This window comes from Bipolaris oryzae (genome assembly GCF_000523455.1).
Source record: "Bipolaris oryzae ATCC 44560 unplaced genomic scaffold scaffold_23, whole genome shotgun sequence".
Lineage (NCBI taxonomy): Eukaryota > Fungi > Ascomycota > Dothideomycetes > Pleosporales > Pleosporaceae > Bipolaris > Bipolaris oryzae.
In genome coordinates this window covers 175,530-195,168 of record NW_006911299.1, presented here as the reverse complement: position 1 = coordinate 195,168, position 19,639 = coordinate 175,530, and the positions used below count along the sequence as shown (strand labels likewise).

At 53.1% G+C, this 19,639-nt stretch overlaps 6 protein-coding genes across 6 annotated transcripts; 4 read left to right on the top strand and 2 right to left on the bottom strand.

Annotated features, from left to right (window-relative positions):
- Nucleotides 1-463: 463 nt before the first annotated feature.
- COCMIDRAFT_34137 (uncharacterized protein) lies at nucleotides 464-761 on the top strand (the record flags this gene model as incomplete). Its single annotated transcript, XM_007686844.1, has 2 exons — nucleotides 464-544; nucleotides 624-761. The coding sequence occupies 2 exons, from the start codon at nucleotides 464-466 to the stop codon at nucleotides 759-761; spliced, it is 219 nt and encodes a 72-aa protein (XP_007685034.1).
- A 3,377-nt stretch (nucleotides 762-4,138) lies between these two features.
- Nucleotides 4,139-6,841, top strand: COCMIDRAFT_34136 (uncharacterized protein; the record flags this gene model as incomplete). The annotated part of the gene is made up of 2 exons (XM_007686843.1): nucleotides 4,139-5,424; nucleotides 5,473-6,841. The coding sequence occupies 2 exons, from the start codon at nucleotides 4,139-4,141 to the stop codon at nucleotides 6,839-6,841; spliced, it is 2,655 nt and encodes an 884-aa protein (XP_007685033.1).
- Nucleotides 6,842-7,712: 871 nt separating this feature from the next.
- COCMIDRAFT_87302 (uncharacterized protein) lies at nucleotides 7,713-9,761 on the bottom strand (the record flags this gene model as incomplete). Its single annotated transcript, XM_007686892.1, has 2 exons — nucleotides 7,713-9,660; nucleotides 9,718-9,761. The coding sequence occupies 2 exons, from the start codon at nucleotides 9,759-9,761 to the stop codon at nucleotides 7,713-7,715; spliced, it is 1,992 nt and encodes a 663-aa protein (XP_007685082.1).
- Nucleotides 9,762-9,971: 210 nt separating this feature from the next.
- Nucleotides 9,972-16,159, top strand: COCMIDRAFT_87248 (uncharacterized protein; the record flags this gene model as incomplete). The annotated part of the gene is made up of 2 exons (XM_007686891.1): nucleotides 9,972-11,786; nucleotides 11,840-16,159. The coding sequence occupies 2 exons, from the start codon at nucleotides 9,972-9,974 to the stop codon at nucleotides 16,157-16,159; spliced, it is 6,135 nt and encodes a 2,044-aa protein (XP_007685081.1).
- Nucleotides 16,160-16,391: 232 nt separating this feature from the next.
- COCMIDRAFT_87471 (uncharacterized protein) lies at nucleotides 16,392-18,471 on the bottom strand (the record flags this gene model as incomplete). The annotated part of the gene is made up of 4 exons (XM_007686890.1): nucleotides 16,392-17,879; nucleotides 17,928-18,139; nucleotides 18,232-18,378; nucleotides 18,426-18,471. The coding sequence occupies 4 exons, from the start codon at nucleotides 18,469-18,471 to the stop codon at nucleotides 16,392-16,394; spliced, it is 1,893 nt and encodes a 630-aa protein (XP_007685080.1).
- An 819-nt stretch (nucleotides 18,472-19,290) lies between these two features.
- COCMIDRAFT_87387 (uncharacterized protein) lies at nucleotides 19,291-19,622 on the top strand (the record flags this gene model as incomplete). Its single annotated transcript, XM_007686889.1, has 2 exons — nucleotides 19,291-19,503; nucleotides 19,557-19,622. 2 exons carry the CDS (start codon nucleotides 19,291-19,293, stop codon nucleotides 19,620-19,622), a joined length of 279 nt encoding a protein of 92 aa, XP_007685079.1.
- Nucleotides 19,623-19,639: the final 17 nt, after the last annotated feature.

The following is a 19,639-nucleotide window of genomic DNA, read 5'->3' as shown; positions in this document are numbered from 1 at the left end:
CGAAAAAAAAAACGCAGCGTCGACGCTAAACCGACATAGCAAAAATTTAGGCAATGCCGAGGCAGAGAGTTATTCAGCGACTGAAATACCGTCGAATAGACTCGAAAGGCGCGAAATCGCTTGGACGTATTTTCAAGGGCATGCGCACCAACAATTCCAGACTCGTTTTCACACTGCATTACATTAGCCAAGGCCAGGCGGGCGAGGCTGTCGACCAAAAGGCCGCACGGCCCTTCTGTCAGATTCGAGTAACGATCAGACGAGCGGGCCGTTGTCGCCACGTCTTGAGGGCGGGAGAGGCCTCGTACAGGAGCAGCGCATCCATCGCCCAGGCGAGCGGCCAGCCGTGAAGCGATGACGGCGAGGGTTCCAATCAAGCGCAGCACGTTTTTCTTCTGGCTGTATCCGGAGCCTCCCATAGTCAGCAACCATGACACGCGCGACTACCGTGCGTCGGTGAACCATGCCGTTGGGACGTGAGCATCTCTGCAGTGCCGCCATCCGTTGGTTGCACATACGTACTGTATGCAATATTCCCTGGGCTGTTCGTCGCCCTGTTTGTCACCGGGCAGCGGGGCAATAGTTGGAATTAACTGCCTTGAACGTCGTCCTTGTCTCGGAAGCCGTTAGCCGCGTTGCGTGTGTGTGTGGCTATCGGGGGATACGGGCTGGCAGTTGCAACACCAAATCTACCGCAGCATGGTGTACATAGATGCATGCATAGGTGGATAGCACCGGTGACGCGGGCATTTCCGGCCTGACACACAGCTTGAGTGGTGCAAAGTTCAGCGTCGCTCGACGCCAGCTGCGTCGAGAAGGTGATTGAAGCTTCAGCATGCATGCTGCCAAGACCGTCACTGCAGCTGAAGACAGCGCCTCGCGGTTGAAACTCGAATAGGAATCTGCGAACAGATATGGTCGCTGTAGCGGCCCTCATTGGCCATCAGGCGAGGTTACGAGGGCGGACCGTGGCACTACATCCAGGAGCAGACGGCAGCTATCTCGACTGGCGCAAGACTTTCATCTCTCATACGCAGCAAACCGGACGGCTACCCTGCAGATTCTCAGGGCCTCCATCGGAACCAGAGTCTCGGAATCCACCCTTGGTTATGCGCGCTTGAGTGCTGCGCGCAATAGTAGCTTCCGATTGTTAACTACTCGGGATCTCGGTCCAGGTGGTTCGGGCTTGATATTGAACAGACGCGCCGAGGGAGAGGGGCCTTGGCTGTTTCCCACCCACTCTAGCCCCACCGCGACATGCTGACCCGAGTCTTCTGCTGACGTGTGGACTTTAAGGCGAGAAGCGTTGCAAGGGTCAAGCCGGCGGGGGTGCGGCTGCGCGGGAAGGATGACAGTCACTTGATCCCTCGACCTAAGTGCCCGCAGGGATACGACAGAGAAAGAGAAAGAGAGAGAGAGACAGACGTGGCGCAAAGAGAGTCAGTTTACCGACAACCGACATGTATCATCAGACGAAGAAAGAGTTCCTACACTCGGACATGAGACCTCTGGCGGGTTGAACAAGCGCGGTAGAATCGCCGGACATTATCCGGTAGCCGGCTATGACGTTAGAATACAGCATGTGATTGACAAGATTCATAGAAGGGGGCCCTGGTGATATTGCGACCAAGCTCCATCGTTGTGCGGAGACCGAGAGTGCCGCGACCCAGGTATCTGACTGCCCACTTTTTTTTCCATTCTTGCCCACACCCAGCGAATGGCGCAAAACAATTGTCCGTGGGATGTTTTTTTCCTCGTTGCCGGATGATTCGCCGTGTCAGGGTGCAATCGCCGACGGCACAGTTGCAGCCCTTGTCGACTGGGCCCTTTTCAAAATGTCTGAGTCGTATGGTCTACTAAGAGTGGTATGGTCGGTTGCCTGAAAGAGGCCCCACATTACGATGGCCTTGATTGTTCGACCTGATACGAAAGAAAGTGCACATGGCGCGGCCAAGAAGTGATGGACATTCGCTACGTCTGTATCATACGATCTCGACCGAGCGGCGACATCACAGTAAGTAAATACGTGCATGCATGCATTAAGTATATGCTAGGGGGGAGTCGGGACAGGTGGGGGCCAGCCTCATCTCGTGTTAAGCGCTTTGACAAGGTGATCCAGACGCGCAAAGGACGCCGGGAACCTCTCCAGAACCGAACTGGATGTGCACCTCTGGGACTCCGCACCGCAGGTGATATACACTAGGGTAGAAAAGCCTGTGAAGCTTATTATAGGCGACCCGTTCCCTGGCGGAGACTTGACACGGTCACTGCAGCCAGACCATGACAGCGGTTGAATCGCCAACAACTGACTTGCATGCTCGCTCGCGTGGTAACCCATCGTGCGAGGAAGCAATGGCCCGAGTATACAACCCATGTGGTGACCTCGTGGGCGCCGCACGAGGCTTACCTGCATGTTCCCTAGTTACACTAAGACCCCAGAACCATGGATTTAGCCCGCAAATACTTACTCGGTTGTTAGCTATACCGCTTCAGACAGACTGTCGTACTACCTTCGAGAAAGCCGGCTAATATCAGTTGCCGTTCACTGCCTCTAAACGGTCAGGGCGCTTGCAAGGAAGCGGCCTTCGCGTGGAGAGGGTTGACTATGAGACACAACGGCAGCAAGTAGTCGATGGTTGCAAGAGACTGCCTATTACTGCAGTGCGACCTAGGAGACCCGCAATTATAGACGTAATGGGGTACGATACGGCCGAAAGCGGTATGCTAGTCGCTGCCTCTTTGGCCGCTACTGCTGCCGACCGCAACTTGAATGTGGTTGCGTCGGCATCGGCATCTTCGATCTGTATGTGCTGTGCTATGCAGTCATCATGTCTAAGTTGTGTGCTCATCGCTGGCAGCTTCAGAAAATACTACTAACAGTGGCGCATATGAGTACGAAGAAAAATCTCAGTGAAACAGAGCAGATTTGACTAAGTCGCAACACCTGCTCCATGCAGAAAAGAGACAACATCACAGCCAATCAGAGTGTGCCTACCAAGTCTTTTGGTCTCTGTTCACTAAACAAGTACTGCGCCAACCCCTGGGATCGTATACTAGAACTGGTGTTTCTTCGGCACCTGTAGTGGATGCTGGTGCTGATGCTGATGCATGTTAATGCCTCCGAAGTTCAAAAGTAGACATGAGTGGCCAATGCGTGGCCATACTTCAGCTTCGGCCTGTTTTGTCCCCTGGGGTATTACGGGGTGCCCACAACGACGGTCTGGAGCGTTGTTGACTTGCCGGTTTTCCGGTCAAGAACCCACTGTGACGGGTATAGAAGTCAGGCAAGATCTGGGCCCTCGAGTGCATAACATCATCTACTGCGCCGCAGTGCTACGCAACTCCAGCGTGATCAAGGGAGGAGTCACCAGCTGACTCGACAGTCCTGTGCAATCAGACCTGATGTTCCTGCAGTGTTTGTAGATGGCGCTTGGGGTACAAGAAGGTAGAAAGGCGCTTCAATCTGACGACAACGGGTGATGTGGATGCTTTAGCAGCCCTTTTACTTTGGGGGATGATGGCAATGGCATACTCATGGAACAAGCTCACAATAAGTGAACCACAGAATTCATATAGGTTTGAGCACTCAGATGCGAAGTCAAAGGGCGATAGAAGGGCGTTGCATCTTGCCACTATTCACACGGGAGCCTAGCAACGATGGATGATGGCTTGCCCCACTGAACGGTGACTCCCCGCAGCCCCGAGCTCGGACCAATGGCTAACATCACGACAAGTTGATACTTGTAACCTTTGAGGACCATCTCATACCACCATATCGCTTGCTGCCACCTGCTTCGCTATCTTACTGAATCGAATATACCAATGTCTTCCTTCAGTCTGTGATCGCCTCGTTGGCATCTTCACGCAGCTCCCCAGCGAGCTGTCTCTAGCTATCGTTTGACGAAGTCTCACCCATTACTTGTGCTCTACACCCGTCAAAATGCTTCCTCTTTTATCGCAATTATTCCGGACCCACTCCTTACACACTAATTCGCGATCGTTACCACGTTTATACACCGTCTCTGCTAAAAGAACACCTTAACGCACCATCTGACGAGTTTGGAACATTTCAAATCATCCCAACTAATACATAGAAAGTTGGACATTTCCAGCTACATCCAACTACAATCCCGACAAAATGGCTTCTATATTCACTTTCGACCCCGACCCGCCTCGCGTTTCGTCGCCATGGGCGGCAACTTCAGTTGGCGACCTGACGGAACCGTCGAATACCTACCAAAAGACCAAGTCTCCTCTTTCGAGAATCAGCGGCGATGGCGAGCAGCAGGGACCACACGGAGATCTTCTAGCGAATGCGGTAGACTATACAAATATTACTAGGTTGGAGGCAGAGCCTCAGGATGGTCCAACAGAATATAAGCTGCATCTACTTCTGAGGCAGCGACGGTCGTTCACTCGAGTAACCACTGGTCGGCATATGTCTGGGTCTACTCGTCGAAGTGATATTCCTATACCAGGATCTGTGGGTCGTAGTATATTAGAGTCGGGCCTCGTTCAAAATACTCCCCCACCGTTGGCCTCTACACAGTCAAAGCAGCATCGTCTTGAGCAGTTGACGACGCAGCTGTTATGGCGGTTGCAACAGTCATGCCCTTATCACATATCCTCATCGACAGCTCCTGTACTTCCCCATTTCCCAGACGATGCGCGCCTCTCAGCCCCTGAAATGCCACAACGGCTTCTCCCTGGGCTTGAAGAGAGTAAGGGTGCGCTCTACGAGATTGGTATCGCTGATGATGGAAGCATTGTTGGCTTGGCAGAGGATGAGATGGAAGAAAGTCTGAACAATTTGCGCGCCATGGCTGCGAGTTTGGGCTGTGGGGTAGAAGTCTTGCGTAGGGTCCCAGTCGGCGAGTGTGAATGGGTTGAAGATGCAGGCACTACACAGCAGAGAGTACAAAGATCACAACTATTAGTCGCCGAGGCTCTAGTGCGCCCGGAACAGCATCTGGTGGACCACACAAAGAAGGATCGTAATGGCGCTTATGAGGATACGCCAAATGCAGCAGACAGCAACGCAGCTCTAGCCAAGGCACCACAGGCTACCAGTGAGCAGATGCGGGTATCAGTCACTGGAGCCACTATGTCCGGGAAATCCACTCTTCTCGGAACGCTTTCTACCGCCACTTTAGACAACGGCCGTGGGAAAAGTCGCCTTAGTTTGCTCAAACATAGACATGAGATTGCATCGGGTATGACCAGCTCCGTCACCCAAGAGCTGATAGGATACCGTGACACGGATGATCACACGCAAGTCATTAGTTACGGGTCTGGGGATGTATCGTCCTGGATAGATATTCATGCCGCAGTCGAGTCTGTAGAAAACGGCAGACTTGTGTTTCTCTCGGATTCTGCCGGCCACCCCCGGTTCAGGCGTACCACTGTTCGTGGAATCGTTGGCTGGTTAGTTTGCTCTATTTTCATATTTTGAGTAGCGCTGACATGGTACAGGCAACCCCATTGGACACTTTTATGCGTCCCTGCGGATAATACAGAAGACTCTTCTGGCAAGCTTGGAGCATCGCCCACGTCAGAAGAATTACTTGGACCAGCTGCGGCAGATCTTGACCTTTCTCATGCACACTTGGAACTATGTCTTGCTCTGGAGCTACCACTTGTGATCGTCATCACCAAGTATGACCTTGCCACCAAGAACGGACTAAAAAGTACTTTAGTCAAACTCTTTGCAGCCTTGAGAGAGCACAACAGGAAGCCCTGTCTTATCACTGACTCTTCGACGACAGTACTAGAAGCCGATTTGCATACAGTCGAAGCAGCCGATCTTGAGGAAACAAAAAAGACACTTTGCCTGCTGGAGGACTCCCCTCTTGCAGCAGTACCTGTAGTACTCACCAGTGCAGTCAAAGGAACAGGCATGCAGAAACTGCATGCGTTCCTGCGCAAGCTTCCTATGCCCAAACAGCCAGAACAGCCACCACCTGAGTCCCCATCACCGCTTTTCTACATCGAGGATGTCTACAGCGTGGGTATGAGCGCCCCAGATGAGCAATGCGCCATCATCGGCGGTTACATCCGCTACGGCTCATTATCAATTGGAGACGAATTACTGCTGGGTCCATACCCCGCCGAAGTCAGTTCCGACGACAGTGACAGCGGCAGCGCGCAACCAAGTCGTAAGCTCCCGATAGCGCAATCTCGATCCTTCCCAGGCGCCCTCACCACCAAGTCCAAAAACACCTCTCTGCGTGAGAGCCATAGCGAGTGGCGCCGCGTTCGCATCACATCGCTCCGCAATCTTCGATTGCCGGTGCGAACGCTACTCGCGGGTCAAGTAGGCACCATGGGCATCATGCCCGCGGATTCGCCCATGGTCACCACGTCCATCAATCGTATCAGGAAAGGCATGGTACTTGTAGTCCGCGAACCAAAAGCGCACAAAGTCATTCGTGTGCGATTTGAAGATAAACAGGCACAAGGCGTTAGGGACCTCGGTGTCGGAAGTGCCGTTATCGTGTATATCGCTAGTGTCAGGGCGTCGTCCAAAGTCGTTTCTGTGGCTGCTGAGCCGCCCGCTCCTCAGACTAGCAGTGTAGATCGAAACGCTGCTGCTGCTGCTGATGATGACGAAGATGGGTTTGGGTTTGGGTTTGATAGTGAGACGGAGGACCAGGTGGATGCTGCGGGGGCTGAACCGCCGAATGTCGTTGTTACGTTCCAGTTTATTGCTTCGCGGGAGTTTGTAGAGGTGGGTGCTAGAGTGCTTGTTATGCCGGGTGGGATTTCGGGTGGGAATGAGAGGGGTGCGAAGGGTATGGCTGGGCTGGAAGGGTTTGTTGGGAGGGTCATTGAGGATGTGTAGCGTTGAGGCGTTTACAGGGTTTCTGAGTTGCGTTAATTGCTAGAATTGTGTCTTTTTGTTCGGTCTAATGAATTGAGATTTTATTTATGGGTGTTATCTATTTCGAAGAAATGATATAGCCTCTACGCTTGCAAGGTTCGTAGCCAAAACACATAACTAGTCAGCTTGAGAAAGTTCATATATTGTTATTCACGACATCACGAGTTCAACATACAAAGACAAAAAATATGTCGCACTCTACTTCTCCCCCCCAAATCACCCATCTTCCCCTTCCATCTCCCCCACACCCTCATCACACCCACCGTACCCGTCCTCACCCGACATTGCACGTCCCCTTACAAGGTCGCACAACCGGCTAGAGTACAAAAAAAGTGGAGGAGACTCGGTGCAAGCAAGACAAAAAGGATGAAAAAACAAAGAAAAGGTGGTTGTGATTGGAGGGATTGTGTGTTGGAGTGCACGCCTCCCACCAGCTATCCAGACGAAACAAGGCTTTACCACACCATCCTACGAGAGGAAGAGAGGACGAGCGACACATCGTCGGCGACTGGTGTGGGGAGACTTTGGTTGATATCTCGCAAGGGCTATACTGAGCAGCAGGAATGGGTCTGGTCACTGAGCTCCACCTTAGGCCGCGAGGTTCTTTTTTTGTTTGAAGATTTCGGGTGAGAAGGTAAGAGGAGAGAGGAGGGACGGAGAAAGGAGGTGAGGAATAGAGAGATGCTTACGGTAGGAGGATAAAGGGGCCGATAGAGATAAGAAAATTGGATTATTTTTTGGGGATATCACAAACAAGGCTTCAAGTATCCTATGGTTCAACAAGTGGTGAGCTTCATGTCGCGTGCTGTCTTGGGGTATTCATGTACTGCGGTTAAGCTGCAGAGGATGCAAAAAGGACCTTGCGAGGTCCACCTGCAGTCAAGTTCTTTGACACAGCGCCATTGGTGACGCTGCTTTCCATGCTTTCGAGCATTCTGTCCATACCACCAAGGTCTAGCTCACCGTGAGTGAGTAGGGCCTGGTCGGTTCTGGTGGTCGTTTCCTCCTCGAGTTGTTCGCGTGCAAACACAGCGTTCATGTCTCGTCCGAGAGGTTGGCTAGTGCTTGCAGCGATGACTAGGCGATGTTCCAATGGTATCAGAGTATCTCTTGCAACGGCCATGCGTGAGGCCTGTGCTGTAGTGTCAAACTGGGAGACAGATGTGATGGCTTCTCCGCAGAGTGACACGTCTTGTATTTGGAGACCGGGGCCGGGCAATGAGCTGCCATTGCTAGCAGAGACAGTGCGAGCCCAGAACTTGGCAAGGTCTGCTATCCTGTAAATCTCTGAGCCATACCAGATGATGACCGAATCTTCTGAGGTGCCATTGGCTGATGGCAAGGTGGCGACGGAGATGCCACCACGCGTTACAACAGCCGAGCTCGTCGAGGTTCCTTGGAATAACGCTTCTTCCTTTCTGCGGCGTGTATTGGGCGTCATGGGGGCTAATGAGTTGCGACTGGCGCGTTTCGGGCTGGAGGGGCCACTGCTACTTGCGTCTTTTTCTGATGTTCCAACATAACCTCGTAGAGAGAAGACCGAGGGATCTGCTGGTGGATTTGGGCCAGAACGATCAACATCCCAAACTCCCCATTCACCGTCTGCCAACAGGGCAATGATATGACGGCCATCCGAGGCCCAGGCGGCATCGACGATGGCTTTACGCGAAGCGAGGACCGGAGGCGTAAGTGTAACATTCTTTACAGGCTCGAATGCTGTCCTCAATGTAATTATAAAGGCACCTGGCTCAGAGGAAGCGCCACCCATTCGTTGCTTGCGATTGGGTGCAGCAAATGGGTCGTATATCCGTGCGGTTCCTGTGGAATCGGTGATGAGCAATTGGGAGTGCCGACGCTTCGGATATTGGGCGGTATTGAAAGCGACTCGGGAGGCGGGTTTGCGCAAGGTGAGCGTTTTACATGGTACGACAGGGTGCGCGACTTTGATCACCGTCTCAGATAGCTCAAAGCGAAAGATCCTCAGCAGACCTCCTAGCTCGGCAGAGTGTGAGGCTACGAGTAGGTCGAAGCCTTCCTCGCCACGCGGTTGGGAGCGCGGGCGCGACTGTTGCTTGCGACGTCTGCCACTAGGTGTCGCACCGGTCTCTCCCTCGCCATCAATGTCCATGTCGTCTTCTGCATCTTCTGATACACCAGGCTCATCTCTGGCAGTCCAAGTCATGGTGACACCCCTCGGAATGCTCTGGTGGCCTTGAATCTTGATAATTTCCTCGCCAAACTGCGACGTTGAACTGAACGGACTGGCCTTGGCCGCATTCGGAGGGGGACTCAATGGCAGCGTGATTAAGCGCACGGTAGAGTCGGCGCATGCGACGGTAAAGACAATGCTCTTGCTGAGGATGGGTGGTGTGGTGTCTCCTGGGCGCAGAGCAGACGCATGGGGGATCTGAGGCACGGCGATGTGACGGACTTGGGTGCTGAGGGACAGCGAGATGTGCTGAACGATTGAGGGATATGGATGGTCTGGGTCGAGCTCTTCGTCGTCCACCTCGAACTCAGCCTTGGGTGGGGGTTGAGGGGTGGCTTTTGCAGGCGCGTCGTCGTCCGAGTCGATGATCATGATGGCATCGCCGCTGGTGCCGTTGACCTTGGGCGGCTTGGCTGGCTGTTGGGGTTGAGGCGCTGACTGCTTGAGCCGCTTGCCGCCTCTCCAGAGAATACCGACGCCAGTCTCGTGGCCATAGAGAACAATCGTGGAGCCATTGGGAGCTCTCACAGGGTAGACGGCCGAGGTGAGGACGCGATGCCGAAGCTCATACCTAGACAGCGGTGTGGTCAGTGGCAGTACCGGGGGGCAAAAGGCAACATGAAATCACCTCAGCTGTGTCAGTTTGCCCTTGGTGGCGACGATGGGCTCCATGGCGACGGGGAGGGTGTGTATGGGAGGGAGCGAGTGAAGGAAGGTCGGAGGTGATGCGGAGGTTGAACATTTCGGGCAAGACGCGCTGGAGGCACGGCCATAGCGCGTCACCAACAAAGAGACATATCACCACCACCAGGCCCCGGCAACGAACCACCCCGCCCCCGCACCAGGCCCAGGTGTCGCCCATATGGCAAGACGAGTGTCGCCATGGCCTCTCTCTGCTCCATCGGCGTCCACAAGCCATCCGCCTGGCCGTATCTGGTGCAAGAGGGCATCTTGACCGAAGACAGCACCCAAGCCGACTATGCCTGGCACACATACACCGACGACGACCTGCCCGACGAGCTTGTTACCACCAAACACCATGTCGTCTGGTCACGCGGCGGCCTTGTTCGCAAGGCATTCAACTTTGAAGTCGAAAAAGAGCCATTGAAGCACGCACTTCTGACTTGGTTTGTCGTCGATGAGCCCGCACATGGACTTGCAGACAGGGCACAGAGCACGCAAGCTCAGAATGCCGCCCATCATTCCCAGAGCTTCCTCACCCAGGGCACCCAGCCGGCTACGGATCCAACAGCCCCAGTCAACAACTCACCCGCCACAGTCGAGGTCCGCTCCCGCGCCCTTATTGTTTTCCTCAGGTCCCAGGCCCACGTCTTCTTCCTGTCTGGCACTACCCATGTCGTCAACCTCCCCTTTGAGGTAGACAAGGCCTTTCCTGCTGCTCGAGGTGTCCTGGTACAGAGGAAGCTGGCACCACTGCACCCCCCACCCCCCAGTCCACCGCTCCCTGCGGCCCCAGTAAATTCCTTCCTCACAACCAACCAGTCTTTTCTCTCCCAGCACCTCTCCTTCACCCAGACCCTATCACAGCCAAATAATCGCAATGTCTCTTCTATTGGAACATCACGCCGTGGCACGTCTCGCCTCTCAGGCGCGACCATGTACCTTGACGACTTGATCAACCCTTCTGCGCCTGTGAACTCAGAGGCGATACCCAGGTTGTATTCGTTCACAGATCCGCTGTCAGAGCTGGGATTGGTGGTAACTGTCGTGTCGGGAGGTCTCCGTAGCAGCCTGTTGACCACCAATGGTTCTGGTACTCGAAGACTGGAAGCCATTGATAACGCTGAGGACATCATATACGTATCGCCACAGAATGAGCTTCTCTTTGATCGCAGCGGTAATGACAAACCCCTTTTGCTAGTAGTAACTGCAAACCATGAGACGAATGTATTGACCATTTGGTCTGCGGCCTACCTTGAGCCAAAATCTATATCCACTTCTCGCAAACAACACGTTCCTCTGCCAATCACCAAGTCGCGAAGACGTAGCTCTCACGGTACCACTGTACCTGGCACGGGAGCAACAACTCCCTCAATTCGTGGCGCTGACAGGTTAAGAGAAAGCTTTGGGGGAGCCCCACGAAGCAAGGCTCAACCACCTTCATTCAAGATCACAGCCAAAGAACGTCTGTCTGATCAGGCTGTAGATGATGCTCTTGCTTCACAGCTCAATCCCGATTCTGACATTACGCGCCAACCCAAAGAGTCGAGGCGAGTGAGTTCGTTATTGTCCCGCGCCGAGATTTCGACTAGCTTCGATAGGAGTGCTTTTCAGGACAAGGCAACATCCCGAAATAGCCTGGGCGGTAGCTTCTCCGCAAGCTTCAATGCAAGCCAGCGAAGTCGACATTCACTGGGCCACGATCGCACCAGCTTTGGTGGCCTCTCACAGTCACGCAACAGAGCCTCTACTCCTGGGAGCGTTACATCGCGAATGAGCTTAGGTGCTGTCTCAATTGATGAAACTTTTGACGATGCTATGGAAGAGGATACTTTTGACACCATCGAGGACTACGACGAACTTGACGATTTGTTTGCGCCGCCCGATGCTAAAGGTGGCCCTCGACCTGGTGATGGGCTTCACAAGGAGTTGGTCGTTAGTGCAATTGCCGAAATTCCAGTTACGCAATATCTCAGGACCGGGTTGTTTGCCCTCGGAAATCCGTCGGCTCCACAGGTATGTTGCAATATAACCGGCTTAAAAGAATCACATCATTGACATGCACACAGAGTGAAACACAGCCCGAGGTGCTTACACTTAATGCGCCCTTTAACTCAGCAACACTACATGAACGGAAGCTGTACATGTACATATCACACCCGTCGCTACAGCACCCCCTTGAGTGCGAGCTGGCAGTAACGCGGAAGCGGCTATCCCCTTCGGCATCAGCAACACAATCGGGCTCCAACAGCGCTGCTCCCCGGTACGCCTGCGTTCCTAGGTTTGTTAGTAGCCGGGAACTTGAGGGTGCATTGGACCTAATCAAGCTACGTGACGGCCATGTTGAGCGTGTCGTCCAGCTCATTTCAAACGATCCCCAAGAAGCTTGCTTATCGTTAACTGCAGGATGGGGTACGCATCTACCAATGAAGTTCAGTCTAGGCCCCTTAAAGTTGCATGATCCCTACGCCATATTACATCTCGGGCAGAGTAGGGCAGCTGCAGGGTCCAAGCGAACTATAACCGCCAGTCAACCTTTACAACAGCTGTTATCTGCTGGTGCAAGTGGGAGGCTTGATGTTGTCGACAGTCAATACTTCAGGCACCGGATGTTTCTGCGCCTGTCGCCTTCAGATGGACATGTGGCAGAGCTTTTCAAAGTGCTGTTAACGGTCCTCCCCAACTACACTGGTGACTTCATCCTGGAGATATGGTGGCACATTCGCAAGTCACTTTCGGAAGAAGGGTCCGAAAAAACAACAGCAGACTGGTCGGCCTTTGTAGCAACTTTGTTCACTCTTGTTGTTCCCTTCATCGAAGAGAAAAAAAGCAAAATCAAGACCCGTTCAAAGTCTATCCAACGCAGAAGCTTGGGTCGCCCTTCAAGCCAAGCCAAGCCAGATGAGCTGATAGACGATGCAGACTCGGCATGGCGTCTCATGTGCAGTCGTCAGACTTCAAGAGCCCATGTGAGAAGTTGGGAATCATCACCTTGGACTTGGGCTTTGCGTCTGAGCCCCATGTCAACTACCACCATGAGCCCATTGTCGAAAAATCAGTTATCACAAGAGCATTTACCCTCAATCGCACAGCAGGTCAAGGTCAAAGATGACACAATCCCCTCTTGTCTTGAGATTGCACGGCGATATTTGCAATCACCAATCGGCAAAGCGACAAGCGACCACTGGAGACGGATGTCTCCTTCCGAGAAACAAGACCTCCGCATTTCATCCCTTTCTGAAATCGTCGTTTCTCTACATCTCTTCCGAGAAGAGCGCAAACTGGATAAGTTGTGTCAAGACTTTACTGGTGTTCAGCCTGGCAACCTTGCACCCATATTAGCACAGATTAGCTATTGGTTGCGATGGGATGCTTGGGACTGGAGACAAGGAAGCTTCTTCGACCTCGATGGAGGCTCAAGCCATGATTGGACTTACGAAGAGTCCATGCTCTCGAGCAAAGTTCGCCTACACGGCCAGCCATGGGATACGCCGCCATCCATCTTGGGTTGGCTCACCACTGTTACAGGATCTCAACACTACGCTCCGTTTCCCACATTGGCGACGCTTATTCGAAAGTCTAAAGCCTCGCCACACTCTTCCATCAATATCGATGAGATCATAGCAGGCGTCACACCCCGAACAGTGGCACTGCATAATTTCTTCCGCGATATTGACCCTGCTTCGAGCCCTAGACGAGTAGTTGAGCTGATTCAGAGGTGTGACATCAACTCCGATATGCTAGCTACGTTGCCAGAGGCTGCCAAGGCACCGCTGATGGAAGCAATCACAAGATGCCAGGCGAACCCACCTACAACATGGTCAAGCTCACTTTTGAAGCTTGTGCAGCGCGAAGACCTCGATATCCGTCATACCTCAACTAGAGATTTCTTTAATGACAGCCATCTTAATACGTCTGGTGGCGCTCTTCATGCAGCTGGCATCACGCGCGATGTCCATACCATATGCCAGGCCGCTGATCGTGTGGAGCCTATGCAGTCGACAGCCGAAGTTGATCGCCACTATATTACACGACTGATTTTTCGCGAGGATAGGCGGTTTATGGAAGCTTACACGCTATTGGAGCCGTTGCGACAGACTGTTGCCGAATACAAAGCCGACAACAGGCAAGACGACGCTGCAATGCTTGAGGGGCAGAAGGCGCTCATGCAATGGGTTATGATTCGCACCTTCTCCCTGCCTGTGGGCAGCTCCATGATCAAGTTTAGTAGCAAGAAGCCTCTACTGACAGAGAAGTACCCTCTCTATGGTTTCTCCACCTCCTGTCTCATGAAGCCTATGGGTAACGTTGTAACAGCTGAACGGCAAAATTATTCCGAAGAAAAATACTTTTGGGCTTTCTTCAACGCCGGTGCCGCAGCTGGACTCGGTATCTCGCGAGATGCCCAAGGCATTGATACTTCGTGGATCATGTACAACAAGCCTGCTGAATTGACTAACAAACATGCTGGACTCTTGCTCGGTTTAGGCTTGAATGGACATTTGAGGACAATTGCCAAATGGTTGTCGTTCAAGTATCTTACCCCCAAACACACCATGACATCGGTTGGGCTACTGCTAGGATTGGCTGCTTCATTCATGGGCACAATGGACACACTCGTCACACGACTGCTGTCTGTACACGTCACTAGAATGTTGCCAGCGGGAGCAGCAGAACTGAACCTATCCCCGTATACGCAGACCACAGGGCTGATGGGTATCGGCTTACTTTATTACAACACTCAGCACCGTCGCATGAGCGAGGTGATGCTCTCGGAGATTGAGCATGTGGAGGTACCAGATCCCTCCGAACCACCAGACTCTCTGCGTGATGAAGCCTATAGGCTGTCTGCCGGTTTTGCGCTCGGCTTCATCAACTTGGGCAAGGGAAAGGATCTCCGAGGTCTTCACGATATGCGCATTGTTGAACGCCTCATGACTGTCGCTGTCTCACCCAAGCCAGTAAATGTCGTACATATCCTCGACCAAGCGACCGCCGGAGCAGTCATCGCAGTGGCCCTGATTTTCATGAAAACCCACGACCAAAGCGTAGCCCGCAAAATCGACATTCCAGATACACTGCCGCAATTTGACTATGTCCGCCCCGATGTTTTCCTGCTACGCACCTTGGCGAAACACCTCATCATGTGGGATAACATCGAAGCATCAGATTCGTGGATCATCAGAAACCTTCCCTTTGAGTACCGCGAGGCCTTTGATCTTAAGGGAATCACACGCCTACGAAGCGAACAGATGCCGTTTTACAACATCCTTGCCGGTCTATTGTGGAGTGTCAGTCTCAAACACGCTGGTACTGGAGACACTCAAGTACGCGATTTCCTGATCAAGTATCTGGATCAGTTTATTCGAATCAACAAGCTGCCAGCTGTGCGATATGATTCTAAATTATCTAAGAACACAGTACGGAACTGTCAGGATCTCATCGCCCTAGCAGCCGCCACCGTCATGGCCGGCACAGGTGACCTCGACGTCTTCCGTCGTCTTCGCGGTTTACACGGCCGAATCGGACCAGACATCCCCTACGGCTCCCACCTCGCAGCCCACATGGCCTTTGGCGCCCTCTTCATTGCCGGCGGCACGCAAACCTTCAGCCGCAGCAACAAAGCCATCGCCAGTCTCATCTGCGCCTTCTACCCCATCTTCCCCTCAGATGTCCAAGATTCAAAAGCCCACCTCCAAGCCTTCCGCCACTTCTGGGTCCTAGCCGCCGAACCCCGCTGCCTTGTCATCCGCGACGTAGACACCGGCCGCGCAATCTCCATGCCCATCACTATCCACTTCAAATCCCGTCTCCCCGACGGCTCGAAGACGAAGAACCTCGTTGCCCCGTGTCTCTTACCCGAGCTGCCCCTGATAAGTAAGCTGGAAACGGCAGATCAGAGCTACTGGCCCACGACCCTCGATTTCTTGAATAATGCAACACATCTCGCAGCTTTTGAACGCAATCAAACGCTCCATGTGCGGAGGCGCTCCGCGCATGATACGTATGCTACAGCGTTCAGTTCTACGCTTGTAGCGCTCAATGATGCGCAGTCTTCGCGGACATCACAGCTTCTGTTCCACTGGCTTTTTACACTTCCGTCTTTATCGAACTTCGTCAGTGCCTCTGATGCAGGTCTGATCCTGCCGCTGGATCAGCATTCCAAATCTTGGTTGGACCCTGGAGCTACGGTTGTAGAGTCAAGACTTGTGCTTGCGAGACTTGCGGGGAGCGAGAAGGTGGAGGAGTTGAGGGTTTTGAGGGGTGTGTTTGAGTGGGCGCTTACGGCTTGTAGGAAGGATGGCAAATTGAGGTGGCTTGGGAGAGAGGTTGTGGAGAGGATTAAGGCGGGGGTTATGGATCGGGCGAGGCAGATGGGTGGCGGGTGATGGAGACTGTGGATGCATATAGGACTTAGGATCGGAAACAAAGGAGATGTACATCTGCAATGTCGCTTTTGATACGTGACGAAACTGGGAGATCAAAATGAAAGTGGATTTATATCTTTGTGACAGGTCATATACTCTCGCTATCCAGATGGATTTCCCATGCTGCACTGAAATCACAACGCTCTATCCGCAAGGCCTTTAGAAAGAAAAACATAAGAAAATCTTGTCCCATCTACAACGCCAATGGCGCGATCCATTCACACTTTGGCGGCGTAAGCGGAATATCCTCGTCATCGTTGAACCGACCAAGCTGGGCAACACGCTTGTAAATTTCTTCAAGCATCTTTCCTTGCTCACCCTCGTACTCCTCGGGCTTACCTTCCTTGTATCGGTCCTTGGCATCAATGGGTTTGCCATCGGGCGTCACGCCAGGTACATGTGGACGCCCTGCTGAAGCGGGCTGCGCAGCCGGGGTCTGCTGTTGTGCTGGCTGGCTGGGCGTCATATTAGCAGTAGGCTGGGTTGCAAAGGGTGAAGGTGTGCTAGTTGGGGCTGTAGATATCTGTGTGGTGGAGAAGGGGTTGGCTGGCTGTGATTGTGTTGCAGCAGGTTGTGTGGGTTGAGTGCCAAAAGGTGAGGGCTTGCTTGGCTGGCCGAACGCTGGGGTTTGGGATGCAGCGGCACTGGCAAACGGACTGGGCTGTGCGGGCGTTTGCTGGGTTTGTCCAAACGGACTTGGATTCTGTGATTGTTGGGCTTGTTGGCCGAACGGCGAAGACTGAGCTGTCTGCTGAGCTTGTTGACTGAATGGCGATGGTTGACTTGCTTGCTGCGCTTGCTGGCCGAAAGGTGAGGAACCTGACTGTGCTGCTTGTCCAAAAGGAGACGCGCCAGACTGTGCTGCCTGGCCAAATGGTGACGCGCCAGATTGTGCTGCTTGGGCAAAGGGAGAGGCATTAGCACCGGGTTGTGCAGGCTGACCAAACCCACTTTGCCCGAAGCCTGGTTTGCTGAAGGGATTTGGTTTCTGCCCCAAAGCGTTTGTCTGCCCGAATCCAGATGCTGCGCCTGGTGTTGATGGCTTTCCGAACGCAGAGCCTGCACCCAAACTACTGGCTTGCCCAAACGCGCTTCCTGCTCCAGGCATAGACGGCTGTCCAAATCCAGAGGCGCCAAAAGCGGGTTTCCCAAACGCACTGACACCGCTTCCCAAAGCTGAAGGCTGACCAAATGGTGACGGCTTTTGACCAAGTGCTGAGGCGGCACCGAAGGCTGAGGATGTTTGGCCTGGGTTGGATGCTTGACCAAACGGCGACGTAGTTTGGCCCGGGGTTGACGCCTGACCAAAAGCTGAGGTAGTTTGGCCGGGATTTGAAGGCTGACCAAAAGCGGATGTGGTTTGCGCTGGGTTTGATGGCTGGCCAAAAGCGGGCTTACCGAAGGCTGGTGTGGAAGTTTGTCCGAACGCCGATCCTTGAGACGAAGCTGCTGTCTGAAATGGGTTTCCTGGTGCTTTCATGAATGGATTTGAGGCTGCGGTGGAAGATGTGTTTGCAGTGTTGGTTGAGTCACTTGCATTAGCGTTGCCTTTAGCAATGTCAATCCGATTTGGATGAACGTTGGCGCCTTCTTCTATATATTGGATAGCACCAGGTATATTATCGAGGATTGCTTTCACTTGCTGTTGCATCTTTTCATTGAGAGCAGATTCTTCTTGTTGCTATAATTGGTTAGTTTCTAAAAATCGGTCTCAATTGCTGAGACTCACCGCTTGGGACTCATTGCCGGCTGTGCGTAGAGTATAATACCGCAGGCGAAGCTCTTCTGGGCTGATCTCGACTGGCCCCTCGATAAGCTGGCGAGGAGCCTCACGTCCTGGGCCATAGCAAGACAGCGGATAGATTGGCCGTTGAGTGGTGAGATCGTTCTTCATGTCGTCCCGATCCAGATGGAAGCTTGGCGATTTAGCATCACGATTACCTGTATTAGGTGAGTGTGGTTTCAACGAAGAATCGAAATCACTCAGAGTCGTAGATTAGGGTACTCTGGGCGATCGACAGGGTCTTTCATACCCCCAAATGTGTTGGAACTGCCATTTTGGCCAGGACGATAGCGATCCCCATTGAAGGCGCCAAAGCGGTTGTTGTTTGAACCACCAAAGGCACTTCCCCCACGACTCGCATCTCGCGAACTTCCGGGGTGTTCATTTTTGCAAGAATCTAGCTGATGTGAGTCTGGTGTATCAATGGGATGGCTGGTGGTCTACCTCCAAACTTGCATGCGCCTCGCTGATAGTAAGTGCAGATGGCCATGTTACCGAATAGGCAATTCAAGCCTTGGTGAAACTGATAGATAGGACTTCAAATGGGCTGTGGGGAATCAGTAGGGTCTAGAAAAGATGACGTGACGTTGGAAAGTATGGACAAAAGAAGAAAGCGGTGTCTGAGCGGCTGAACCCGACCGAGGCTGGGGTGAACGGAAACTTCAGAGCGAACGGACGCGACGCGCCAGCCAATCAACGCGAACAACGCAGCGTGCAATTCTTGGTGCGTTGTGGATAGGCGTCCAAAGGCGCCGCACAGATGTCACTATATGGACGGAATTTGGTTGTTGTTCTTGCCTGCTAAGCAGCCTTTCTGTTGTCTCTGTCCATTTGAAGTAATGCGTGCTTGATAGATGGGTAGTAACCAGCGGTAAGCAGCTGGTGTAAACAGTCGGAAGTATGTAGTGCGAGGTTTTGGTGCAGAAGATGGTACCTACCTTGTTTCAAAGGTGGCCCAGTCAGTCACACGTCAAGTTATCCAGACTTTCTCGAAGATTTATCGTGTCGGTGGATTTAGCTACGTGTGATGCTGATGCGATTGAGAGCAGAGCGCGACATGTGTACGCTAGTCCGCGTCCGGAGCTAGTGCATTGTCCCGAAGATGCGGGCCTTCCACGTACGCCACCATCGAGGTGTTATGGATTGCAGCCAGGATGCGTTTTGCGCAATGTACATGCAACTGCAACCTCTCGTTCCGCTGTCCCATTGCCAAATATACGAAGACAATTGCCCGACGCTCGCTCGCTAGCGTAGAGAACCCAACGCCGACCCAGCTTGTTCCGAGGCACCGCTTGGCATGACGGGGTAGATGCACGCCTTCTCCATTCTTACCATTGGCATCTTCGTCGCGGGATACTCGACTGCCCGGTGGGACCTTGTAACTCGTGTGTACGAGCTCGCCATATTCGCCTGGGACCACGGCGTCGTGACCAGAACTGCAAAGGGGTTCGCCTTGCTGTCCCTGTTGTTTTTCCTCTTCATACTGCCCGTGGTGCGCATCGCGGCCCAGGAGACGGATCTGGTCAGTAGGGCATGTACAAGTCTTCACATGGCCGGTTGACTAAATACTTGTAGCATCCCAGACTTGCAGGCACGGGAATCTCTGCGCGCGAGCAGCTCAAACGTCGCGGTTCTTTCTAGCGAGGTAGCAGGATGAG